A 23,706-nucleotide genomic window follows, 5' to 3' on the forward strand; every position below is an offset into this window, starting at 1 on the left:
TTTAGAAATCAAAGAGAAGATGCTGGAGATACCTCTCACATAAGTGGGAGAGTGAGTGTCTGAGCAAAGGGTCTGAGTCCTTCCCATTCCTCCTACCCACACCTCATTCGATGTGGCCCTGCTGACACGGGTGCCATTTCATCCTTAGGCCCTGACCTCTAGTGCACCCCTCCTTCTCTTCATTTCTGTACCCGGAATCTCACTGTAGAGCTGACAGCACCATCTGGGAGTCTTCTTCCAATGGCCTCCCTACTAGCACCCCCTGATAATCTCTGTCCCTGAATGTGACAACCCGAAGGGCAGGTGACAGCAGCAGAGCTTCCTGTGAATATTATGTTTTCTTCAGTTTCTTATGAAATAGCATATAATCTACAAAATAGGACTTGCCTGTGCTGGGAGGCTAATTAAATGCTGTCCTTGCTGTGTATGTGATCCTGCCACGTGGGAGGCAGAACCAAAAAGATCAGGAATTCAAGGACAGCCTTGGCTATATGAGATGCTGTCTCAGAAAAGCTAACTAAATAAATAAGCAGAACTAACCTTTAGCAGCATGATTCAAGCAAACATACGTGCCCAGTGACTTTTTGTTCCACATGAGATCACCAGCCGGAGTACATATTCTGGTCCTCACAGTCTAGTAGGGCTGTGTTCATCTAGATGGGGAAACCCTTCTGTCCATCCCACAGGCTTACATTGAACTCACCCAAGGTCAGTTCTGAAGCTCCAGCTGTGGCTTGAAAGACTTTACATAATTCAGCCACTTTTTATTTGTAAGATGGAAAGAAAATGTCTTTGGACCTTCTGTAGTCCATATCATTGCTGAGTGGGACAACAGCAAAGCTTCGGGGTGGGGGTGAGCAGAGGAGCCAGGAGATCAGATCCCCGGAACTAGAGTTACAGGCAACTGTGAGCTATCCAATGTGGGTCCTCTGGAAAAACAGCAAAAGCTCTTAACCACTAAGCTACCTCTGTAAACAGAGTCTGCTCATTGGTTCCTGGCCACTCAGATCCAAATAACCACACAGAAACTATATTAATTACAACACGTCTTGGGCTATTAGCTCAGGCTTCTTCTTCTTTTTTTTTTAAATATTTATTTATTTATTATGTATACAATATTCTGTATTGTGTATTCTGGCTGTGTGTATGTCTGCAGGCCAGAAGAGGGCGCCAGACCTCATTACAGATGGTTGTGAGCCACCATGTGGTTGCCGGGAATTGAACTCAGGACCTTTGGAAGAGCAGGCAATGCTCTTAACCACTGAGCCATCTCTCCAGCCCTAGCTCAGGCTTCTTATTAATTAACACTTACATCTTAAAATAACCCATTTCTATTAATCCGTGCATTGGCACAAAGCTGTGGGTTACTGGTAAGAATCCAGTATCTGTCTCCAGCAGCTATATGGTGTCTCTCTGCCTACTCTCTATATATTCTTCCATTCTGCCCTGCCATAGGCCGTAGCAGCTTCTTTATTAACCAATGATAATAAAACATATTCATAGCATATAGAGGGAATCCCACAATATCACTCCTTTTCTGTCTATATAAGAAGGAAGGTTTTAACTTTAACATAGTAAAATTACATATAACAAGACAGATATCAAGCAACAATTACAGTTACAATACTTAGTCCATTAATGTTTGGCAAATTAAGAAAAATACTCTATCATCTATCCTATCTTTGTGAATCCAAAGTTTTATATCTAATTTATCTTTTATCATAACTAAGGAAAACTGTAACTATCTGTCTTCAATTCCTCAAAGACCCCAGAAGGATATAATATTACCTGAGTAAACAGGAAGTACATTGTAAGCAACTTCCAAAGTTCTAGAATTGACAGAGATATCTCGCTGCCTGGACAGTTACCCAAAATTCTTCTGTAACGTTGGGGCATCCATCTTCAGCCTATTGGTTCATAGTATCTGGCAGACTTTTCCATGAAGCAGGAAATTGAAAGGCTGTTTTGTCTGTCTTGGCAGTTTGTCAGTCATTTTCTTCTGTATCCAGTTCAATAGGAAGGATGGTATAAAGATACAAAAGAACAGATAGATAAAGAGGTACATACAGCAAGGTCTAGATGGTCCCAGGACCAGAGTTCCTTCTGTATCCCCTTGGTTCAGGGTGATGAGGTTCTGTTTCATGGGCTCAGTTGATTCCATTTACTGGCCATTAGTAATCAGCTTCATTTTTGTTCCCCTTCTTCAGAGGTCTGGAGAGGACAGCAAGTTCTAACAATCATGCTGTGGGCTTTCTGGCACCTAGCTCCTATCCTAAAGCTGCTTTAGCTTATAGACACTCTTATCATTCTGGTCATCCTAAAGACTTTTAGAAGCTCATGTGACTGAACCTTCTTGTGGCAGAAGGCTAAATATATTCTTGTTTTAGCATGGTATTATAAAGTTATTTTGACTTTACAAGAACTTGAGAGTGATGGATTGAACTGTTACTTCAAAAACTTGGATGCTACCTTCTCCCCTCACCCCTTAACACCTGCAGCAAATAAGGGACTAAACCCAACTCCTCACCAGCTGCAACACTGGGGAGAAGTGGCCCTGTACCTTGCCTGGGCAGCATAGTAGAGTTGACCCCTATAGACAGAGGCACAGGTGAGCCAACCCTGAGGGCATGAGAGGGCCATAGGTGGTACCACCTCCCTCATCCGTGGTATGTGTGGTGGTGGGGATGAGGGAAAGATGCCCTCGTCCCTTGCCCCTACCACTTCCAGCCTGCAAGGAAGCTGACCCTTCTCTATACCAGCTCTGACACTTGGGAAAGCAGGCCCTGCACCTCATCTGAGCAGCACTGCAGAGCTCACTGGCAGGGCGCACAGGCGAACTGCCCTGAGAATGTGAGCTTGGAAGAGCTGGCCCTCCCCCTCAATGCCTGAGGCAGGTGGGAGAGTTGGCCCCGAGGTCATCAGAGCAGGAAAGCTGCCCCACCAGCTACAGCCCTTGGGAAGAGTGGCTCCTACACCTCGCCTGGGCAGCACAGTATAGCTGGCCCTGGAGGTATAGGTGTGGGAGAGCTGACCCTGAGGACGTGAGAGCAGGGGAACTGGCCCTACCCTTGCTCATCTCTGAAAGGAGTGAACTAGCCAGGGCAATGAGGGAGAGCCCATTTTGGTAGTGAGGACGGGGGAGAGCTGGTGGGCTGACTAACCCTGCAAAATCCCCAGGCCCTGAACCAGTGTTGTAAGTTTGCCAACCTCAACACACATCCCATCTGTGACCTGCTGGAGCACATGAAGGGGATGGTGCTGTGGACTCAGAGCTGCGGGATCCTCACAACACACATCCCATCTGTGACCTGCTGGAGCACATGAAGGGGATGGTCCTGTGGACTCAGAGCTGCGGGATCCTCACAACACACATCCCATCTGTGACCTGCTGGAGCACATGAAGGCGATGGTGCTGTGGACTCAGAGCTGCTGGATCCTCACAACGCAGGCAACAACAGGATGACTAGTAGGAATCCCAGGGAGGGCCCAGCGTCGACAGTGTGACAGAAACCAGAGGCCTTAAATACAGAAATATGAGCCAGGTCATTGTCATCCTGAGCCTTAAATACACTCCTGCCACCCTAAAACTGGGGGAGGGGTGTAACTTTTAGTGAACAGGGATTGATGTTTGGTACTTCAAGACAATCCCTCAACCCTCTGCCCTGGGTCCCGTCCCTGTGCACACAGACTGACCACTGGATCTAGTGGCCTGCAGATGGCTCTGTTCCTTGATCTCACGCGTATGCTCACTGTAGGGCCCCAGCAGTTCTTTCTTTTGGTTTTGGTTTCATTTTGCAAAAAGAGGAAGTATAATTATTCTCCCATAGATAGAGCCCCTTGAACGTCAGCAATGAGTTTTCAGTCAGAGCGATTGAAGGAGAAATAGTTCTTCATCTGAGGTACATAACCGTGTTTTTATCACTCCATGAAAGACAAGTTAAGAGAGAGTTCCATCCTGTACTGTATTTTCTGCCTTTTCCTTTCCTGACCATAATACGTATATGATAAGTGCCGCCCAGGGTCGCCAGGAAACTCTCCACACACTAGACTGGAGGAAATCCCCCCCTCCACTGAGCGTCTAGGAGAACTCCCTCCAGGACGTTAACTACTATCTAGATCTCAGCAAAACATCCAAAGAAGAGGCATAGTGAGCACAGCTTCTGGGTTTGAAACCCCAGAATTGGGAAAAATGGAGGTCCCTCCCACCAGAACAAGTGGAAGCTGATTGTTCCGGCCTAGGTGATCTTGGCTGTCATGTTCTTGGTTATGTGGCAAACGAAGCAGCCAAGTAGAACAGCCTACTAGATACTACAGCTGTGCAGCTAAAACTCCCGTGGGGAGACTGGGCCAGCAAGGTAGGTTTGGAGGTCTCCAGCATAGGGTCAGTGCTGAGACCATCAACAGAAGTTCTAGGGGAAATGCAGAGTAGACAAAAAAGAAGAAAAGAAAAAAGAAAGAAAGTGGGGGTAGGACTGTGGATTCTCTCAGAAGCCCAGAGAATTTCAAGGGGATGGTAACTCAGAGCAGGAAAACATCATAGCCTCCTCAGTGCTCTATGAGGAGTCTAGAAACCAGATTTGCCTTTGAAAGGTCACACTTGGCCTGTTCTTGCAAATGGACACTTGCTGAGGTAGGATGCTCGGGCGCCTCCTGCCCTGCTTCAGTTCAGCCGAGACAGAATGCATCCCGCTGCCTTTCTTACTGCTGGTGGTCCTTCCTCATCCCTGCTACCCCGTGGCTCCCAGTGGTGCGGCCAGGCTGACTGCAGTAGAGACAGCCCACCCTGTCTCCACAGTCAGTGGCGCAGCCTCTGCGTGTTCCCAGCACAGCTCCGCCTCCAGCGCCAGCTCTGGGGCAGGAGCTTTTACCTGTTCTTCCAGGGAGAAAAAAAACAAAACGTTCTGAGCCCGTTCTTTATCTGTTCCGATTCTCCTCACGGCCACGGTTGCCTTGCGTAAATTTTAGACTTACAGCTCTCTTCTCCCTGGATTTTGTTCTTGTTTTTCTAAGAGGGCATCAGACAATCAGCAGCAAAAAGGCCAGTTTGTTTAATTTAAATATACTGCGGCAAAGTGAAGGTAATGGTCCACACAGGCCATCTGCTGCCTGGCAGGTATCCATGAGTCAGGAAGAGAGACCGAGACTAAAATGTCCTCCGTCCTTTTGCCATTCTATCAGTCAGGCTGAGGGACATGGGGTGCTTGGCGGAAGGAGGGCTTGCTCTCAACGTTAACCATTTTACCACTGGCCTCCCTGGACTTGATTGCTTGACTATAAAGTGTACCAAGGAGATTAAAATAATCTTACCTGTTCCTTACGGAAAAGAAGGAAAAAAAGACTATGGAGTCCCTACTCTGTTCCAGCCACCATACTGAGGATGCCTAAAGGCAGGCAAGAGCTGCGCCCTGGTTGTTTTTACTAAAGACAATGCCCTTTTCTCTCTGCAGCTGGTCCTCTGGCAGATCCTTTGCCTCTGTGTCTGAGTTCTCATTGCTCTGGGGAGGGATCCCTGTCCTCAGCTCACCTTCTCTGGCATACTCTGTACCTGTTTCGGCTCCAGTGTTTAGTTTGTGTTCTAGATAAGGGACAAAGTCGTAATCTGCATCCTCCCTTCCTACGTTTCTTGTACGTACTGGAAATGAAATTGATTCTTCTATAGAAAATCACAGTCGTTCTGGGATTGTAGCTCGGTGGTAGAGGCCTATAGTCTACTCTTACCTAAGGGAGGTGGGAAACCATGGTTTGCTTCAGTCTTGGGAATCTTGACTGATTCGTGTTCCTTCCAACCTCAGGACTGTGGTGATGTGATCCAAGCATACTCAGGCTTCTCCTGGCCGTCCAAGGCCTTCTTCTGATTTGTTTGCCTCTGTGGGTCTCATTCTCTATGTGCATTAAGTGAAATAGGTCATAAGACCCTGGAATACACAAACGTAATTTCCACACACTTTCTTGAGTTTCCCATGCCTTTGCTGGTTTGAAAATGAGAAACAGCAGACTGGACTGCTGCTCAGATCGGAATGTACCTCTAGCTCTACACCCCCAGCAGGAGTGTTTCCACCATAAGGGGTGTCTGCATTCAGGACATTTGTCGTGTGTGCTTATTGGTCAGATGAGTGACTGACCATGCTGGATGCCAGCCTTAGCTATGGAATGTGTTACAAGTGATGTCTCAGGAATCCTGAAAGTTCTGCAGTGTATTGTGGGGCTTCTCTTCTTCCCAAGGCCAACGGCCCTCCTACCGTGGACCATCCCACTAACTCTTTTACTTTTTCTGGGGATTCCCCTGCATCCCCTGCTACCCACCCCACTGTGCTGCTCATATACTGCTCATGCTGGATTAGTGTTTTTTGGTTTTGTTTTGTTTTCCTGGGGGAGGGGTTCGAGATAGGGTTTCTCTGTAGCTTTGGAGCCTGTCCTGGAACTAGTTCTTGTAGCCCAGACTGGCCTCAGACTCACAGAGATCCACCTGCCTCTGCCTCCCGAGTGCTGGGATTAAAGACGTGCGCCACCACTGCCCACCTGGACTAGTTGTTTTTAATGGAGAGCCTGGCAGTCCCTGTGGTGAGGGCCTGCCTTGACTCTGTCCTTGCTGTTGAGGCAAGGTGCTAGTTTACCTTACTGCAGCACTACAGCTGGGTTCTCAGTGTCTGTCTGGCCTACACCTGACAAGTACCTGATCACGGTAAGGGAGACACAGCAAGGTGAGAGGATCACTGTGCACCACAGGCGCTGTCTCAGTGTGCACCAGACATTCCAGTGTGTGCAGTGTCCCTCTCCCTGGTGACTTGGCATGTCCATAATTACAATACATGATCAGAAGGCTCTTTTCTCCAGCTGTCTTTCCAAAGCTAGTCCTGTGCCCCTTAGGGCAGCCTGTTCCCTGTGCCTCTCATCAGCCTCACGTCTTCAAGACCTCTGTGTGCAACATCTCTGGGGTTGGCTAGACTTGTGAGGAAGGTTAGTTAGTTACAAGCCGAACATGTCGTCAGGTGACCTTGAGACAGAGATGGCTGCAGAGCCAATTCTTCTCAGGAGCGTGCTCTTCTCTGACAGCGGTTTCAATTCAATTCAAGCACGGGCCACTTGGCATTGGGGACATGCAGTGATGTGGTGAAGGTTGTGGATCACAGCATTTTTATCTGAAAAATGCCTCCGTGTCAGCTAGCATCCTCCCGTTCATAGATGAGAAAACTGGACCCTGGAAACGGGAAAGTGTGTGTGTGTGCCATATCGTTGAGCGAGGAAGCCAGTCTCCATCTTCTATTTCCAATCCCTTGTCACTGACCCACTCTGCCTCCCACTGTGCTCACCTGGGAAGAGCTGGGATTGCATCTCAGAGACTGCAACTTCCCTTTTGTGTTGGGTACAGAGCCTTGCATGCTACAGGGTGCTGATAGTCATGGACAGAGAGCCAGAGACTGGGTATTGGGCCAGGCTACTTACTGGTCGCAGGGCCCCCGGTACACTTTCACAGTAGAAAGATGCTTTCCTGGTTACCTCTCCTTGCCTGTTTTCCCTCCCATGGGTTTCTTTCTGGGGGCCTTCAGCCTGTCATTGGGGCCTCTGGTTCTAGTCTCTCCCCAAATCCGTCTGCCTACTTTATCAACCTAATTCCAACTTTGGTTGTCTACTAAAGTAGTTGTTTAAAAAACAAAAACACAGTAAGTTTGGTGCATGGATTGTTTATTGCTACACAATTTAATCTCAAAACTGGCTTAGAAAAGCTTATCACCAAGCGTGTTGGTGCATGCTGTAATAGCAATCATATCATAACCTCTGTGGGCCAGGAACCCTACGGAGACTCCTGTAAGGGTGAAGTCAAGGGTCACCCAGGCTATAGCTACCATCTTTTATAACCTAAGCTCAGAAGTGGCATCTGTCCATTTTTCTGATTCATTAGAAGCAAGTCACTTGGCCCAGCCAACATTCCAGAACAGATTATTCCAGGATGTGTGTGGCGGGTCACTTTGGGCCGTCTGAGGTCTGGCTACCACATTTAGTTAGCTAGTCTGAGAATTTCATACAAAGATTTTCCAACGATGGATAGATTTACCGCTCACTGGGGAATCACTGCCTGCCCTGGCTACTTCCCATCACAGAAGGAAGGGTGGGAAACTCGATGCCCCTCATCCTCGCCTGACAAGTACTCACTACGCACCAACCTGTGCAGAACATAGTGGTACAGGCATGGATTGTGAGAGGGCCGTGCTGCCACAGAGGGGCAGAGCCCTGGTCTTAGGAAGGCTGATGCCTGGGGGCCCAGCAGGCATGCATGGGTCAGGAGGCGAGGGGCAGAGGGCAGTCGTGCACCTGAGAGAGAGAAAAGGCAGTATGAGACCTGCTGGTCAGTGAGGACACAGTCTTGTCAACAGAGAGAATGCAACATTGCCAGCACTCCTGTTTTGTTATTGTTGTTCTGTCTGAGCGACAGAGTAATAGCCTCTTGGCATCCCTGGACCAATGGCATCCACAGTCAAGACCAGTTCCTTCTCAGGCAGGACTGAAGCAACTGCATAGCCATGAGCCACACATTGTGTCTTTGAGCTACTCTGAATACCAAAGTACTCTTACTCCACCAGACAAGAGTTCACTGGGACCCTGCCAGCTCTATCCCAACTTTTTTTTTAACTTATTTTTTCAATTTTATGTGTATGAGTTTTTACCTGCATGTGTGTCTGTGCATCATGTGCTCTAGGTGCCTGAAGAGGTCAAAATTGGTTAATTAGATCCCTTGGAATTGGAGTTACAGATGATTGTGAGCCACCATGAGGGTGCTGGGACTTGAACCTGGGTCCTCCGGGAGAGCATCCAGGGCTTATAACCACTGAGACCACTGAGCCATCACTACAACTCCCTGTCCAGCAGTTTTAATATGCAAATACTGGTGGCTGCCGAGAGGGAGAGAGAGTCATTTCTCTTCAGGAATGCAGCCCCTGAGAAACTACCCACCACCATGCTGGACTAAGGACTTTTTTTTTTCAAGTACATGAAATTGGGAGGGAATAGTGGTAGGGCGAACTGGGGGAAGAATTGGAGGGGAGGGGAGGGATTGGGGTGGATTTGATCAAAACACATTTTTTTATATATGTATGAAATACTCAATTTGAAAAAATATTAACTGACCATAAGTGGATCCTCTCGTAACTATGAAGAAATGATACATACTTTGGAAAAGTAAGGAATGATAAAATGTTAAATAATTACTAACAAACAAAAATTAGTTATTTCACAAAATAAAAAAAATACTTAGTCAAGTCACCTTTTATTAATCCAAGTTAGTGGACTTTGGGGTTTTCTGTGGTAGGATCTATTAAATCATTGCCAGCAAACATTTGTATGCTTTAGGTGGGCTTATGTTTTCATTTCTCTCAGGGAGCACTCAGGAGTGGGGTTGCTGGGTTACGTGGGTAGGCTTCTATTGAACGTTCTCAGAAACTGCTGAGATCCTTTCTGCCCTGGCAGTAGGAGGTTTCAGGTTCCCACACCCTTGCCAGTCTTTTCAGCTGTATTGCTCCTCAGCAGTTCTGAGCAGAGCATTGTGTGTGCAGTGTCCCTCTCCCTGGGGACTTGGCGTGTACGTAATTACAACATTCAAAGACCTTTGAGGAAACGTGTGCTCAGATTTCACCCACTTTGCGGCTGGATTGCTTGTCACCTTACTGAGTTAGGAGAAATCTCCGTATGCTCTGCTTCACATAGAACCTGTGGATGATTCCTTTCAGTCTGTGCCGTCCTCTTGGTGCACATCCAACTTAAATTCATCTTTTTAACTGTAAAATTCAGTGTTGTGTTTTTAAACTATATTTACAGAGTTATACAGTCATCGTTACCTTCAGTTTAAGAACTTCATTAATCTCAAAAAAAACCGTCAAACCCGTTCACAATCTTCCCTCAGCCTTCCCAGCCCCCACTCTTAACAATATAACCACTAACATACTTTGTGATTTCCCTACTCTGGGATTTTTATGTAAATTTAGAATATGTGTTCATTTGTTAATGGCTTCCTTCACTTAGCAAAATGTTTTCACAATATGTGGATGTCATCAGTTCTTTGTTCCTTTTTATTGCCTAATACTATTCCATTGTCTGGCTATAGCTCGTTTTATTTAAGGCATTCCCCAGTTGACGTCTGAGTTGTTTCCACTCTGGCTGTGTTAGTGTTCTTGTGCACATCTGGACACTGACTTCTGTTCAAACACGTTCTCATTTCTCCTGGATGGGAATATACCTGAGAATGGAATTGCTGTGTTATGTGGTACTCAGACCTTTGAGGAGCATCCAGGCCATTTTCCAAAGCAGCTGCATCATGTTACGCTCCTGTTGGCACTGCCTGCGGATTCCAGTCTCTTCGACGTTCTTGTTGGCACTTATCTTTTCTGTAGAATTCATCCTAATGGGTGTAAAGTGGTCTCTCATCGTTTCTTCATTTCTTTCCCTAGTGTTCAGTGCCATCGAAGGTCTTTTTCATGCCTGTTGTACTATTTTGTATCTTTAGAGAATTATCTTCTTGATCTTTTGCTCGTTTTGTAATTAGATCATCTGTCCTTTTATGACTGAGTCGGGAGAGTTCTTTGTATGTGAGAGGTAAGGCCTCTTATCAGATATGTCATCCTGAGACTTTTCTCCCTTTATGTCTTCCTTTCACTCTCTTTCATTGTTGTTTTTCACTTAAATTATTTTATTATTTTATGTGTGTATGCGCACACAGGCCCATGGAGGCCAGAAGTGGGCGCTGGTTCCCTCGGAGCCATCTGATGTAGGTGCAGGGATCCAAACGCCAGTTCTTTGACAGCAGTGATCTCTCCAGCTGTGACTGCTGGAACAGGATCTCAGGCAGCCCTGGTGGTCCTGACTGGAGCTCCTGGTATAGCTGAGGCTGGTCTCCAACCCCACACCCGGCTGCCTCTCCCTCCAAAGGTCTGGGGTTACTGGCACAACCAACACCGAGATCTCTCTTGTCTCAAGCTTTTTTTGTTTGTTTTGGTTTTTTTTGTTGTTGTTTTGTTTTGTTTTTTAGGCAAGATCTTTCTTTTTAGCTCTGGATGGCCTGGAAGTCACTATGTAGACCAGGCTGGTCTCAGACTCAGAGTTCTGCCTGCCTCTGCCTCCCCAGTGCTAGTCTAGTTTTATTTATTTATAGTTGAACCATTTTTTAGTTGATCCCTTCTTATGGAGTTTAATGACTTACTTTGAAAACAAAGGTTTTTTTTTAATCAAAAGATGATAATTTTACATCTCTCTGCAGTATAGCCTGATCTAATTTATATATTGTATCAATTAACTAGGATAGCTATCATTATAAGCAGATAATAATTTCCTGTGATAAGAACGTTTGAAACTTCTTCTGGATATTTTGGTAAAAGTCTCTAACTTAATTTTTAAAAAGCTCATTTATTATGGGCTAAGGAGATGGCTTGTTAAAAAGCACTTAGCCTGAAAGAATAAGGACATGGTGGCACACACTTGTAGTCCCAGCACTGGGGATGCAGAAATAAGGCTACTCCTGGGAGTTGCTGGCCAGCTAGACTAACCTAATCAGTGAACCACAGTTTCAGTGAGAGACCCCCATCTCAGGTGGACAGTGGAGAGATAGCTCAGTGTTTGAAAGCCATGGCCATGCTGGATGTGGTGAGAAATACCTACAGTCTCAGCATTTGGGAAGTAGAGGCAGGCGGATCTTTTGTGAGTTCCAGGACAGCCAGGGATACACAGAGAAACCTGTCTTAAACAAACAAACAAAAAACCTGGTTGCTTTTCCAAAGGACCTGGGTTCAATTCCAAACACTCACATGGCAGCTCACAGCCATCTGTAACTCCAGTTTCAGTGGATCTGACTCATCTTTGGGCACCAGATAGACATGTGGCATACAGACCCACATACATGCAGGCACAACACCCATACACATAAAATGAAAATAAATAGATCTTAAGAAAAACTAGGTGGGGAGTAACTGTAGAAGGTGCCTAATACTGCTCTCTGGCTTCTCTGTGCAGCATAAACACACACACATTAAAAAACAAAACAATTTATTCCTTTCTTTTCTTTTCTTTTTAAGTGAATTTTTTTTAGAAAGATTTGTTTGTGTGTATGAGTGCACCATCTGCACGTGTGCCTGCACACCAGAGGAGGGCATCGGATCCCATTAGAGACGGTTGTGAGCCACTATGTGGTTGCTGGGATTTGAACTCAGGACCTCTTGGAAGAGCAGCCAGCACTCCTAACTACTGAGCCATCTCTCCAGCGCCCCCCCCCCTTTTTTTTTCTTTTAAACATAATGATTTGGGTATTATGTCCAAGAAGCCTTTGCATAAGATTTTCTTTGCCTTCTTTGAGAAATTATGAAATATTAGCTTTAATACTTACTATGCTTCATTTTGAGGTTCTTCCGTTGGTTTGGGGTGTTTGGGTTTGGTTTGATTTGGTTGTTCAAGACAGGGTTTCTCTGTTTATTCCTGGCTGCCCTGGAACTCACTCTGTAACCAGGCTGGCCTTGAACTCAGAGAGCCACCTGTCTCTGCCTCTCACATGCTGGGATTAAAGAGGTGCACTACTCCTACCTGGTGCTTTGTCTTTTTAATGTGATGTGAACTAAGGGTCTAAATTCATACTTATTTGTATCATGGCTCACTCTCTAAGAGTATGCTAAGTGATAAAAGCAAATTTAAAAGTAATTATTGTAGTTCAAGCCATTCATACATAATTTAAAAGCATGAAAATGTTATACTCATTTTCATGAATATAATACATGGGCTTAAAAACAGTTCCACACCAAAATCTCTGGTAAGAAAAACAGGAAGTTTCCAAAGGGAAAATGAAGGTACTGACCCTGTGAAGAATTAGTGGTAAAGGAATCTTCAAGTCTGTCTGTACTATTTTAGATTAAAATAAATTGTATGTAATTATTCATTTGGGGTGACTGATGGTATTATACTCAGTCATTTTCTGAGCTTTTATATTTCTTAATTAAAGCACACAGAGCTGGCATTACAGTATTCCTGTAATCCCAGTACTTGGGAGCTAGAGGCAGGAGGAAGAGGAGTCCAAGGCTGTCCTCAGTGATAGCAAGTTCAAGGCCAGCCTAGGGTACGTGAGACACCCACACACAAAGGTTCAGCAAGAATCACAGAGAACAGGGCAGAGTGGCATGCTCCTGAAATCCCAGCATGGAGCCGCAGCAGGGGGATCTTTAAGTTGAGGCCATATCTTAGAAAACAAACCTAGAAAATAGGAGCAATAGAAAACAAAATAGTCCATTCAGCACCCACACAGCTGCACAGGAGGGCAGGCACTGTGCGTCCCTCCAGGCAGCTCGTCTGGGGCATATTCTGCCTGTGTGGCGTTTCTGGGCTAGATCCCCGGGGGAATTCGCAGGAACTTGTGCTCATTGTCACTTCTATTCTCCCAGTTTTGCTCCCACAAAATCCACCGACCTGACCACGCTGGGTCAGGGAACTGCCCCCGAGGAGTTTAACTGTCACACCCCGTTGCTCCAAGCTACCTCTTAGGGGTTCAGCCCTGTCAAGATGAAAGTGAACATCTCTTTCCCAACCTCTGGCCATCAGAAACAGTGAAGTGTACAATGAACACAAACGTGGATGTTTCTGCAAGAAGTGCATGGCCGCAGAAGTAGCTGCTGATGCCCTGGGTGAACAACAAATAAGGTTTTCCCACGGTGGAGTGAGTGGCATTCTTGTTCCAGACCCAGGAGAACTTGAGAGGGAAAGTGCACCTCCGTTCGGAGTGTTCTCAGCTTGGTTTTTTTTAAGAGAAGGACATTCCTGGACTGACAGACACTACTGTGCCTCGGTGGTTGGGACCCAAAAGAGCTAGCAGAATCTGAAAACTTAAAGAAAGATGATGTCCGCCAATGTTGTCAGAAATCCCTTAAACAAAGGAGGTAAGAAGCCCAGGACCAGTGCACCCAAGATTCAGCACCTTGTTACTCCATGTATCCTGCAGCACAAACACTCTGAAGAAACAATATATTAAGCAAGATAAGGAGGTTCCCGAACATGCTGAGCTTTTGGCCAAGAGAATGAAAGAGGCCAAAGAGAAATACCAGGAACAGATTGCCAAGAGCTATAGGCTATCCTCACCAAGAACTTTTACTTCCAAATCTGAGTCCAGTCAAAAATAAACCTTTAAGAGTAATGAATAGCTGGGCGGTGGTGGCGCACACCTTTAATCCCAGAACTCGCGAGGCAGAGGCAGGCGGATCTCTGTGAGTTTAAAGCCAGCCTGGGCGTCATAGTTCCAAGATAACCAGGGCTATCTATATAGAAGAGACCCTGTCAAGACATAGGGAGGGGGAGAGGAATAAATGATCAGCTTGGGGGGAAAAATCCAGAACTATACCAGGCTTTCGTGAGGAAGGTCCCCCTCCAGTGAGCATGTGGCCGCTCTCTCCTGGTCCTTGGCTACCCAAACAGACCTCCCTGAGCAGGCGTGGCAGTTTTGCTGGCTAGGCCGAGGAAGCACTCTACAGCTGAGCCTCTGACCGCGGCTACTGGGGTGGGATCTCGAGCATGAGAAGGAAGGCTGCTGTACAGCTGCGGAGCGGAAGGGTTCTTCTGCCACGGCCCCTGGCAAGCTGTGCTTCCTCCCACACACGCTTGAGAAGCCTCACACGTGATCTTGATTTTCATCTATAAAAGTTATATTAAAAGATGGGCAGTTTCTACCCACAGGATCTTGTGGGATCAGATGAGGATGGGTACAGAATGTTGACATGCAAACACGAGGGTCTTTGTGGGGTTTTTTTTGTTAATTTTTTTCCTTCTTGGATCCTCCTGGATGCAGCCTTTCTCCTTGCCACATGCTTCCAACCTCTCTCAGCCTCTTCTTTTGGTTTTGATTTTCACCCCATAGTTTTGAACTTTCTCTGTAGCCCAGCCTTTTAAGTTCCCAGCCATCCTCCTGCCTCCTAAGTGCGAGGTCTCAGCCTGTTCTTAAAATGCTCTTACTCCCACACTGCCCTCTTCCCTCTTCTTCCTCTTCCTTTTCTGAGTCCTGGCCATTTCTTTTTAAGCATGGTCCTGGCTGGGAAGTGCTTTCCTCTTTTGTTAGAGAGATCGGACACCCAAAATGACATGTTTTCTCTCCCATCCTCCCAGGCTCAAGCCACAGGGTCACCTCACACATCACCCACTCATGGAGGTGGCCGCCCTATGCCCATGCCAGTGCGTTCCACGTCCGCAGGCTCCACCCCTACCCACGGCCCACAGGATTCACTGAGTGGAGTTGGAGGAGACGTACAGGAGGCCTTTGCACAAGGTGAGTTTCCAGGCAAGTCTTTGGAGAGCTGAGGGGCTGAAGTCATATACCGGATCCCTGTCAGGATTTTTCCAGCTTTCCTTTTGTGCTCTTGACTTTGGAGGATCAGATAACGTGGCCTTAGTAATCAGATTCACAGTATAAATAAGTTATACGCTGGGTCCTTCTCCATGATAGGCTGGTCTTCCATGGGAGGTCTGCAGGCATGTGTGTGAAGACAACTGGCCTCCTGGGTTCTGAACTCTAGACTGAAGGACTTGCCTTGCCCTTTGGACTTCGCTCCTCACACATTTGTCCCTGAAGGTCCTTAGAATAAGTAAGAACAGGAAAAGAGGTGATTTCCATAGGACCTAAGCATGCCAAAGATCAGTAAGCGTGCACTTGCAACAGCGGCTGACTGAGGAACCAGGGACCTACAATCTTTTTTTTTTTTTTTTTTTTTTGGTTTTTTGAGACAGGGTTTCTCTGTGGTTTTGGAGCTTGTCCTGGAACTAGCTCTTGTAGACCAGGCTGGTTTCGAACTCACAGAGATCCGCCTGCCTCTGCCTCCCGAGTGCTGGGATTAAAGGTGTGTGTCACCACCGCCCGGCAGGGACCTACAATCTTAAATAATGGGCAAGGGAGTCTGGAGGGGAGGGAATGGGGACAAGGAAATGGGAGGCAGTGGTGTTAGAGAACTGAGCCCCTCACCCTGAGACTGAGGAACTTGGTGGGGGCAACACTAAGCCAGAACTCTGCTGCGGTGCCTTCAAAGCATTGGACTTGCCAGGCTCCTGCTCTCCTGGTGGAGAAGACGGATGTTCCAGGAGCCTGCAGACCTGCAGCAGTCCCACCTTCCCTAGTCACCTCTGCACCCGGGTTCCAGGGCCGCACTGCCTGGGGCATCTCTCGGCGCCCTTTTCCATGCTCACCCATCTGCACTGCATCTGCTCTGACTTCTCAGGTACAAGGAGGAACCTCCGCAATGACCTGCTGGTGGCTGCTGACTCCATCACCAACACCATGTCGTCCCTGGTGAAGGAGCTTCATTCAGGTGAAGCCCAGAGCTCCCCACCAGTCTCCACCTCCCCTGTGCCCACATCTTCCTTCCCTCTCCTACCACCGGGTACACAGCCCTTCCTGCCACTCCATTTTTCCTTCTAGGAGCACACAGGATCTTCACCCGGTGCCTCCCTCCCACACGTGATCACAGTTTATATTAAGAACAGTCTGAAGGAGCAGACACAGCTTCTCAGTACAGCCAGATCCCCGCCTCACTCCCTGTCTCCACCTACACTTTGTCCACAGTCTCTTTCCCTAGGGGCCGTCGCCTCATTCTGAAGCTATCCTGGATGTGGCAGCAGTCAGCACAAGCCACCTGTCTCTATTCCAGCCGCCCTCTGGCTTCCTGCTGTTTGATTATGTTTAGAAACCCTGTCTTCTCCTTTTGTCCGTGACCAGGCTCTGATCTCACCTGAAGATCCCAGCTGCCGCTCCCTCCATTCTTCACCTTTGGTACTATGTGACTTCTCTCTCCATCTCTCTATGACTCAGCCAGTGCAGTGGCTTCCCAGGGTCCTCTGCCTCACAGTGTTTTCCCACAAAACCACCGAGTATCCCACAGCTCCATCAGGGATATAGCCACTCAGTGCTTAGGAGTTACTTTGTAGCCTTGGCGTTCCTCAGAAAGCTGTTATCCCCAGTGCTGCAGCACTCACACCGAAGGCGCGCCCGTCTGTGTCCTTTCTTACCCAAGGCAGTACTTGTAAGAACTCTGCAGTGGCCTCTGGCAGGGCTGTCAAACAAAAACACAGAGCAGGGTTTCCAGGGACCGTTCAGACAGTCCTGAGGAAGGCACGCCCAGGGTGTTTGCAGCAGGGGAAAGCATCTCCTTTTGGGCTGTCATTTTTTCCACACCTCAGCCTTCAAGTCCTTCTGTTTTCCTTCAGAAGAGATTACACTTGTGGCCTGATTGGCTTTCCCAGCTCAGGTCCGGCACCCATTCTGCCACAGGCGATATGATGCCCTCACCCTCTCTCATCCTGTTTCTCATGCCCACACCGAAGCCCAGCCCTCACTGTGCATGCACAGAGCTGGGGATGGGTGACCTCAGGATGACCTCACAGCTGATTAGAAAACCTTTTCTCGAATATAGCTCCCTGATAGGTTTCAGTTGGTGTTTCAGAGGGATTTTCTTAGGGATTATTAGGACATGCAGAGAAAGTACAGTTAGAGTTTATGCAAAACGAGCGACTCACAAGCTCAGCACTCAAGAATGGGAATGTAACTCGATTGACAGGAACTGATCAGGCATGGCAGTGCATGCCTGCCATCCCCAATACTTGGGAGGCTTATGAATTCAAAGCCCACCTAGGCCATATGGTGGGGGGGACGGGGCAAGAACATTAGCCAATATGGAAAACTGGTTTTAATAAAATTGCGTCATTTAGGTGTATTAGGTGTACTAGTGATCCTGTTGTACAACCTCCTTGCTTTAGAAATGTGGATCTTTTAGAAAAATTACTTGCTTGCAGTCACACAACACGCAGAGGCAAAGCTAGTTCTAGAGCCTGGGTGTAGAGAAACATGGAGCCAGGGCTTTGAGCTGACCCAGGACAGACTACAGGGCAGTCTCTGTGAGGTTCCTTTTCCCAAGCACAGATGCCTATATCTGACACAGACAAATGCACACATGACCCAGCACCCTTGTTAAATACAGAGATAAACCCTGTTCCTCAGTGGATGGGAGACGCATGGTGACTCCCTTGAAGTGGCTTCATGGCCTTTATTAGGTTACGAGTGGGTATCCAGGTCGGCTTTTCATACACCTGCAGCCTGCATAGGACGCACATCTATAGTTTGTCTTCCCCGTCTTCCAAAAAATATTTTCAACTAATGGAATCCTAGAGTTCAAAAGGATCTTAAAGATATTTCATTGAGTTTGCTGTCAATTTAAAATCCTCCAGTTTGAATATTTCCAGGGAGCTCATGTATAGCCAGGTCTAATCACTGGAGATTTCTTCCTTATTAGGGAACTGAAATCTTCCTTTCTATCATGGGTTATTTCCCTCCTAAAGCCGCCCTAAGTCCAGACTTCCTCTCCAGGCCTCCTTTAGAGTGTTTAGTGGTAGATAATGTGGTAACTCCCAAGTTTTCTCTTCTAGGAGATTCTACCCAATCCCTTTAACATGTGTCAAATATGCCAGCCAATGACATCATGCCCTCTGCTTCATGGATGTGCGGGGTTCCAATCAAGCATTGTCAGGGTGTGGAGCTGTTGGGCATGGTCAAGGACATTTATACACCCTGGAGGCTGCTTGCTGCATTAGGTCTCTGCCTCAGGCCTCCAGCCTCCCCCACTGGTACTAGACCAAACAGTCACTGGCCTCCTTGGACTTGTTTCCACAGTAGAGGAAGGTGCAGAGAAAGAAGAAGAGATGCAGGATGAGAAAGACAGAACCCCTGGTCTGAATGGGAGCCCAAGCTCCTTCTTTTTCCTTTGTTCCCGCCTCTCTTCTAATACTCCCTCCCCAAGTCTGCAGCCCCCTCAGTTCCTCTTGCCTGTTCCCCCAGCTGCCTCTGAGGTGTGCCCACAGGTGGTAAGCCGGGCGATACTCACACGCTGGGATGCAAATGAGTCATAGAACATCGCCCTTCTTCACAGGGTTGATGGTCTCGTTGGAGAAGCACAACTGAGACATGCAGAGGAAGTGTGGGAGAAGACAGAGCAGCAGAAGAGGTGGATCAGAAAGTATTAAATGTTGGCTGGGGCTTGCTCACCCGACACACCTAAAGCCCATGCTAGACTCCCGCACCACATAGACCACAGGAGCAGGGGCATGCCTGTAATCCCAGTGCTTAGCAGGTGGAGACAGGGGCATCTGAGATTCAGGCTCATTCTCTGCTGCAAAGTGAGCGCGAGGCCAGTGTGGTCTACATGAAGCCTTGCCTCACAAGAAAACACCATTGAATCTGGGTGTGTTGGCATTCACCTTTAATCCCAGCACACAGGAGGCAGAGGCAGGCAGATCTACGATTTTGAGGCCAGCCTGGTCTACGGAGCAAGTTCCAGGAGAGCCAGAGCTACACAGAGAAACTTTGTCACAAAACAAAACACACCAAACCACTAGATGTATAGCAAATAGTACTAAGACTCCTGAAAAGGAAAAGACTTGTAGGTTGGAATAGATGACTTCCTGGAAGAATAAAGCGAGAAAGGAAGGTGTTGGTGAAGGACAATAATGCCTTCTTAGACTCTCTGTGTAATGTACCAAGCTTCATGCTCTTGTCATCTTTCAGTTTTATTTATTAAGCAGATAACAAAATCCTCTTGAGGCGTTTGAGAGTCTCCAGTTCTATCTATCATATATTAATATGTTGTTTTTCTCCGGAACGTAAACTCCCTAAGGCAGAGATTTTGGCCTTTGCTGTTGGTGATGTATTCCCAGTGTCGGGAACAGTGCCTGTCATCTAGTAATGACAGTGAATGAACCTAAGGAAAGGATCAGGGCGACATGATAGCCTTAAATGAGGGGGAGTGGTCTACCAGCCTCAGGAGGTGAAGAGAGACCCGTGCTGCCTCCTGGCTTCCTGCTAGACCTGGAGGTAGGTCTGTCACACAGCCCTGGGGGAAGAATTCTAGACAAGGCTCTCCGAGGTTCGTCAACTGGGCAGGTTAATAAATGGCAAGACCTGGACTCAACTCCAGGAGTTTCCAACTCCAAGCCAGTGTTTTAGTCCAAGCAGAACAATTAGACCAAGCGAAGTGGGGAAGCCCCAGTGAGGTGTAAGGCAGTCAAGGGGGAACAAGTGGGAACCCTCTCAGGACAGTGGCTCTGTGGTGCCATTTAGCCCCTGGGATGGTACGGATAAGAGAGAGCGTTTGCAGACTTAGGGGCAAGGAGTTTGTCAGCGAGGGCACTGACGTTGCCTAGGAGACGGGAGAAAACATTGTCTAAGTGCAGAATAGAAGCCAAAGCGAGGCCTGGGAGAAATAGGCCACTGGGCATGAGTTTGTGGGAATTGCTGTCCAGGCCACACACCTCAGGCTGTCATAGGAGAAACAGCCATTCTGGGGTCCAGGATCAGATAAGAAGGCCATGAGGCAAGAGAAACCAAGATGTGCCTCTCATGTAAACACCCACCCGCCCCAAACACATGTCTGTACCCCAACCAAACTCCAGCATTGCTATGGAAATGTTTTTACTAAAGGCATAGCAGCTGCCGCCTTGGCTCTCCCTTCCCATGGCACACTGCTCCAGGAGCACCTCCAGGTCCCTCCTCAGCTTCCCTCCGCCCCCCAAAGCAAGCCTAGAGCCCTGTCTTTGCCCTCCACTCTTGCCTTAGCCATGAACTCCACCCCCACCCCCATAGGAACTGGAGTGGTTTCTGTTGGCCCAACCTCAGGGCCCTCTGTCTCTGTCACTGGCTGACCACCTTTCTGTCTGACTGGATGCTTGCTCCTAGCTCTTAGTATCTCTTGATCCCTCTAAGTGCACATCCCAGGGCCTGTGTGTCTGTGTGGAGACTGAGAGAATGCCTGAGCTTCTGTGGCTTTCAGGTGCCATCTCTAAGAGCAAGAGGGTAAAGAGTCAGGGTACAAGATGAGGAAAGTTTGTTTTTTCTTGCCTCTAAACGTTGTATGAGTCCTTGCAGATATCGAAATGTGGAGACATTCAGAATCAATAACTAACCAATTTTACAGAGGAAGATTTCTCTTGTTTGGGGTGAAGTCAGGCTCACATGAGAAGCATAGCTCAGTCAACTCCCGGCTCAGTACACATGGTGTCTTTAGCACACATGAATAGCACATGGGCTCTTTTTGAAGAACTCTGACCAAAGCAGGCTTCCAAGCTATATTCACCCCTAGCTCTCACCTCTGTCTGCCCTATCCTTGCTGTCTGAATCCCAGAGAAGGATGCTGCTACTCTGTGGTACCCTTCCCTCTGAGCACCCCTTTATCCTCTGTGTAAAACAAGACCACACAGTGAGGCATAGACTGTCACCTCCTTTGGTTGCCCCAGTACTCCACATTCATCTGAGCCACTCCAGAGCTCCTGTGTCCTTCAGAATGTCCCCTAGCGATCTAGTCTATACACTGAACATGCAGATGCATATCTAGGCAGCAGCAACCCCCTCTGAGGACACACGTGAGCTCAGAATGTCCAAGGGGGAGCTGGCTAGCAAAATTGTTCCAGAACATAGAGAAACAATGTTCCGCTCAAAACTGTTTCCACTTTGTTTTCCTTTCAGAACCATGCAGGCTCTGGTCTCTACCCCTCCCCCGCCCCTCATAGCCGCTCCCTAGAGTTGGTTTGATTTTTCTTCATAACATTCCCATGTCAGTTGTGGGTTATGAGTAACTGCCCTACCTCATCATCCCTGGCAGGAAAGCTCAATAGAAAGGGATATTTAAGGCTAGCCCCTGGGCCGGGTGGGTCAGGGAAGCCCCCTTAGAGAAGTCCAGGGGCCGGAGAAGAGCCAGAGTGTGACCTCAGTATTGTTTCTGCCTATGCTGCCACAGGTTAGCCAAGGAGCAGCCCGGACACAGGAAGCCCAGGTGAGTAGTGAGTCTTCGTCTTCCTCCTTTCCTTCTTCCCTCACAGGCCCCAAGCCAGAGCAAGCCTTACAGTTAGGATTTTCTCGAAAGAACCAATTCTGCCTTTTCCTCCACTCCCGCACAGCTGCCTCCACTGGACCTGTTCACCAGGTTTCCGGGCAGTGGCTTGACTTACATTGCGTGTCTGTGGCCTGGCGTCACCAGTAGCACTGACTGAAGCAGGTGGCAGAGTAGCCACCTTCCTGGGCTTCCTCTGCTTCTGTTGTCCTGTCCTCTGTAGCCACTGTCTACCCACAGCCAAAATTCCTCTGGGATCCTTTCACTCAACACTGCCCATGTATGTGGTCCCTACCCAGTCACACGGACCGCAGAGAGCCAGTGAGTCAGAGGACAGACAGACAAGACACTCTTCTGGTCTTAAGGAATGAATCTGTCGCATCTTTTTTTTTTAAATCTGTAGTCTTGATGCAACTTCCGAGTTTGCTTTCTTTTTCGTTTGTTTGTTTATTGGTGCTTCAAGACAGTCTCATTGTGTCGCTTGACTGTCCCTGCTTCCCAAGTGCTGGGACTAAAGGGGTGTGCTACCACGCCTGGTCTCCACTTCTTTTTTAAAAATTGAGCCTCTTTTTCAGTTACAAATCTTCAGGGTAGAAAACCCAGGGCCATGGCACCACCAGCCAGAAAAGGAACTGTCTCAGATAACCTTCTAAGAATGTCACCGTAGAGCTGAACTGGGCCCCACCCTTCTTGCAAGGCCACCTGCACACTTGGTCTGCAAAGCTGGCTGCAGGTGGGCAAAACCAGCGTACTGCAGTGTATGCAGATCAGGCCCTTCCTGTGGCAAGCCCGGACTGCCACACAGTGCTGGTGAGGTCAGGAACTGACTCAGAGGCCTTCAGGTGCCCTCTGTCCGTAGGGCAAGAAAGACTGCATGGAAAAGAGATATGTGAGCTACATTGGTTAACATGAAGGAGCCAAAGCCCACACTCGAGAACTTGGTGCCAGGACTGGAATCACATGGTGTTGCTGCCTCACCTCCTGACCTACGCCAGGAGTTACGAGAAGCCGCTGTAGAGTTAGATGAAAAGTCCCGCGTACTGTGGCGTGCTCTCTGCGGCCGAAGGCTTCCTCCCCTTCCTCTACATTCTCTGCCCATCTCCTCTACCACACTTCCTCCCCTTCCAAACCCACCATTGTGACCCAGTTTTTTTATTCAGTGGGAGCACTTCCTACCCCTGTGACATAAGCAGTGACCTCAGAAGACACACACCCTCCCCCTCCCCCAGCCCTGTCCACCAAAAGAGAAGAACTGAAGGCCCCAACCTTCACTCTCCCTGCAGATCTGCCGCTTCTCAGCCATTGGCAGCTTTGCCCTGAGCCCCCAGTGTGCTTGTGACTAACAGTCTGTCTTGTACAGGCACAAAGGCCGAGGAGCAAGCTGGCACCAACAAGACAAGGGAAGGTCTTCCCCCAGAGGCACATTCCTCTCCGTCTTTCTGCTGCACACCTGGACCCGGCTTGCAGGCTGCCAGACTCCCTTCACCACCAGAGAGAGGAGCCAAGCCTATGGGAAGTGGGGAGGGACTGCCTGAGGCCCCAGCTGGTGGGCCTCCCTGTGAGCCCTGCATGCACTAGCATCTGCATTCCTCCCTCAGGGCATGGTGTCATCTCTGCATCAGGAATTTACCAGGAGGTGGAAAAGAAAAGAAAAAGCACCGAGCCTGAGCCCGTGTGTGTTCCTGGCCTAATGGGGTTCTTCCTGGCATCTGGCCAGCACAGGGTATGCTCCCTGGTGTGGGCACACAAAGTTCCTACCTTTGACCTTTAAAAACCAACAGGTCTCCTATGCAAAGAAAGCTGCAGGCCTTGCTCAGTTCTACAGACATTCACGCCC

General features: G+C 48.1%; 1 protein-coding gene across 6 annotated transcripts in view; it reads left to right on the top strand.

Annotated features, from left to right (window-relative positions):
- The window catches only part of Dtnb (dystrobrevin beta), a 204,009-nt gene extending 180,585 nt beyond the window's left edge, over positions 1–23,424 (top strand). For 5 of the 6 annotated variants that reach the window (XM_057778220.1, XM_057778241.1, XM_057778250.1 and 2 more), the window contains 4 exons: positions 15,115–15,274; positions 16,218–16,307; positions 21,777–21,812; positions 23,230–23,424. In XM_057778220.1, the coding sequence (XP_057634203.1) occupies positions 15,115–15,274; positions 16,218–16,307; positions 21,777–21,781 (255 nt within the window). In that variant the 3' untranslated portion in view covers positions 21,782–21,812; positions 23,230–23,424. The remainder of the gene's footprint in view (positions 1–15,114; positions 15,275–16,217; positions 16,308–21,776; positions 21,813–23,229) is intronic. The other variant, XM_057778256.1, reaches the window with a different exon arrangement.
- Positions 23,425–23,706: the final 282 nt, after the last annotated feature.

This window comes from Chionomys nivalis, chromosome 1 (genome assembly GCF_950005125.1).
Source record: "Chionomys nivalis chromosome 1, mChiNiv1.1, whole genome shotgun sequence".
Classification (NCBI taxonomy): domain Eukaryota; kingdom Metazoa; phylum Chordata; class Mammalia; order Rodentia; family Cricetidae; genus Chionomys; species Chionomys nivalis.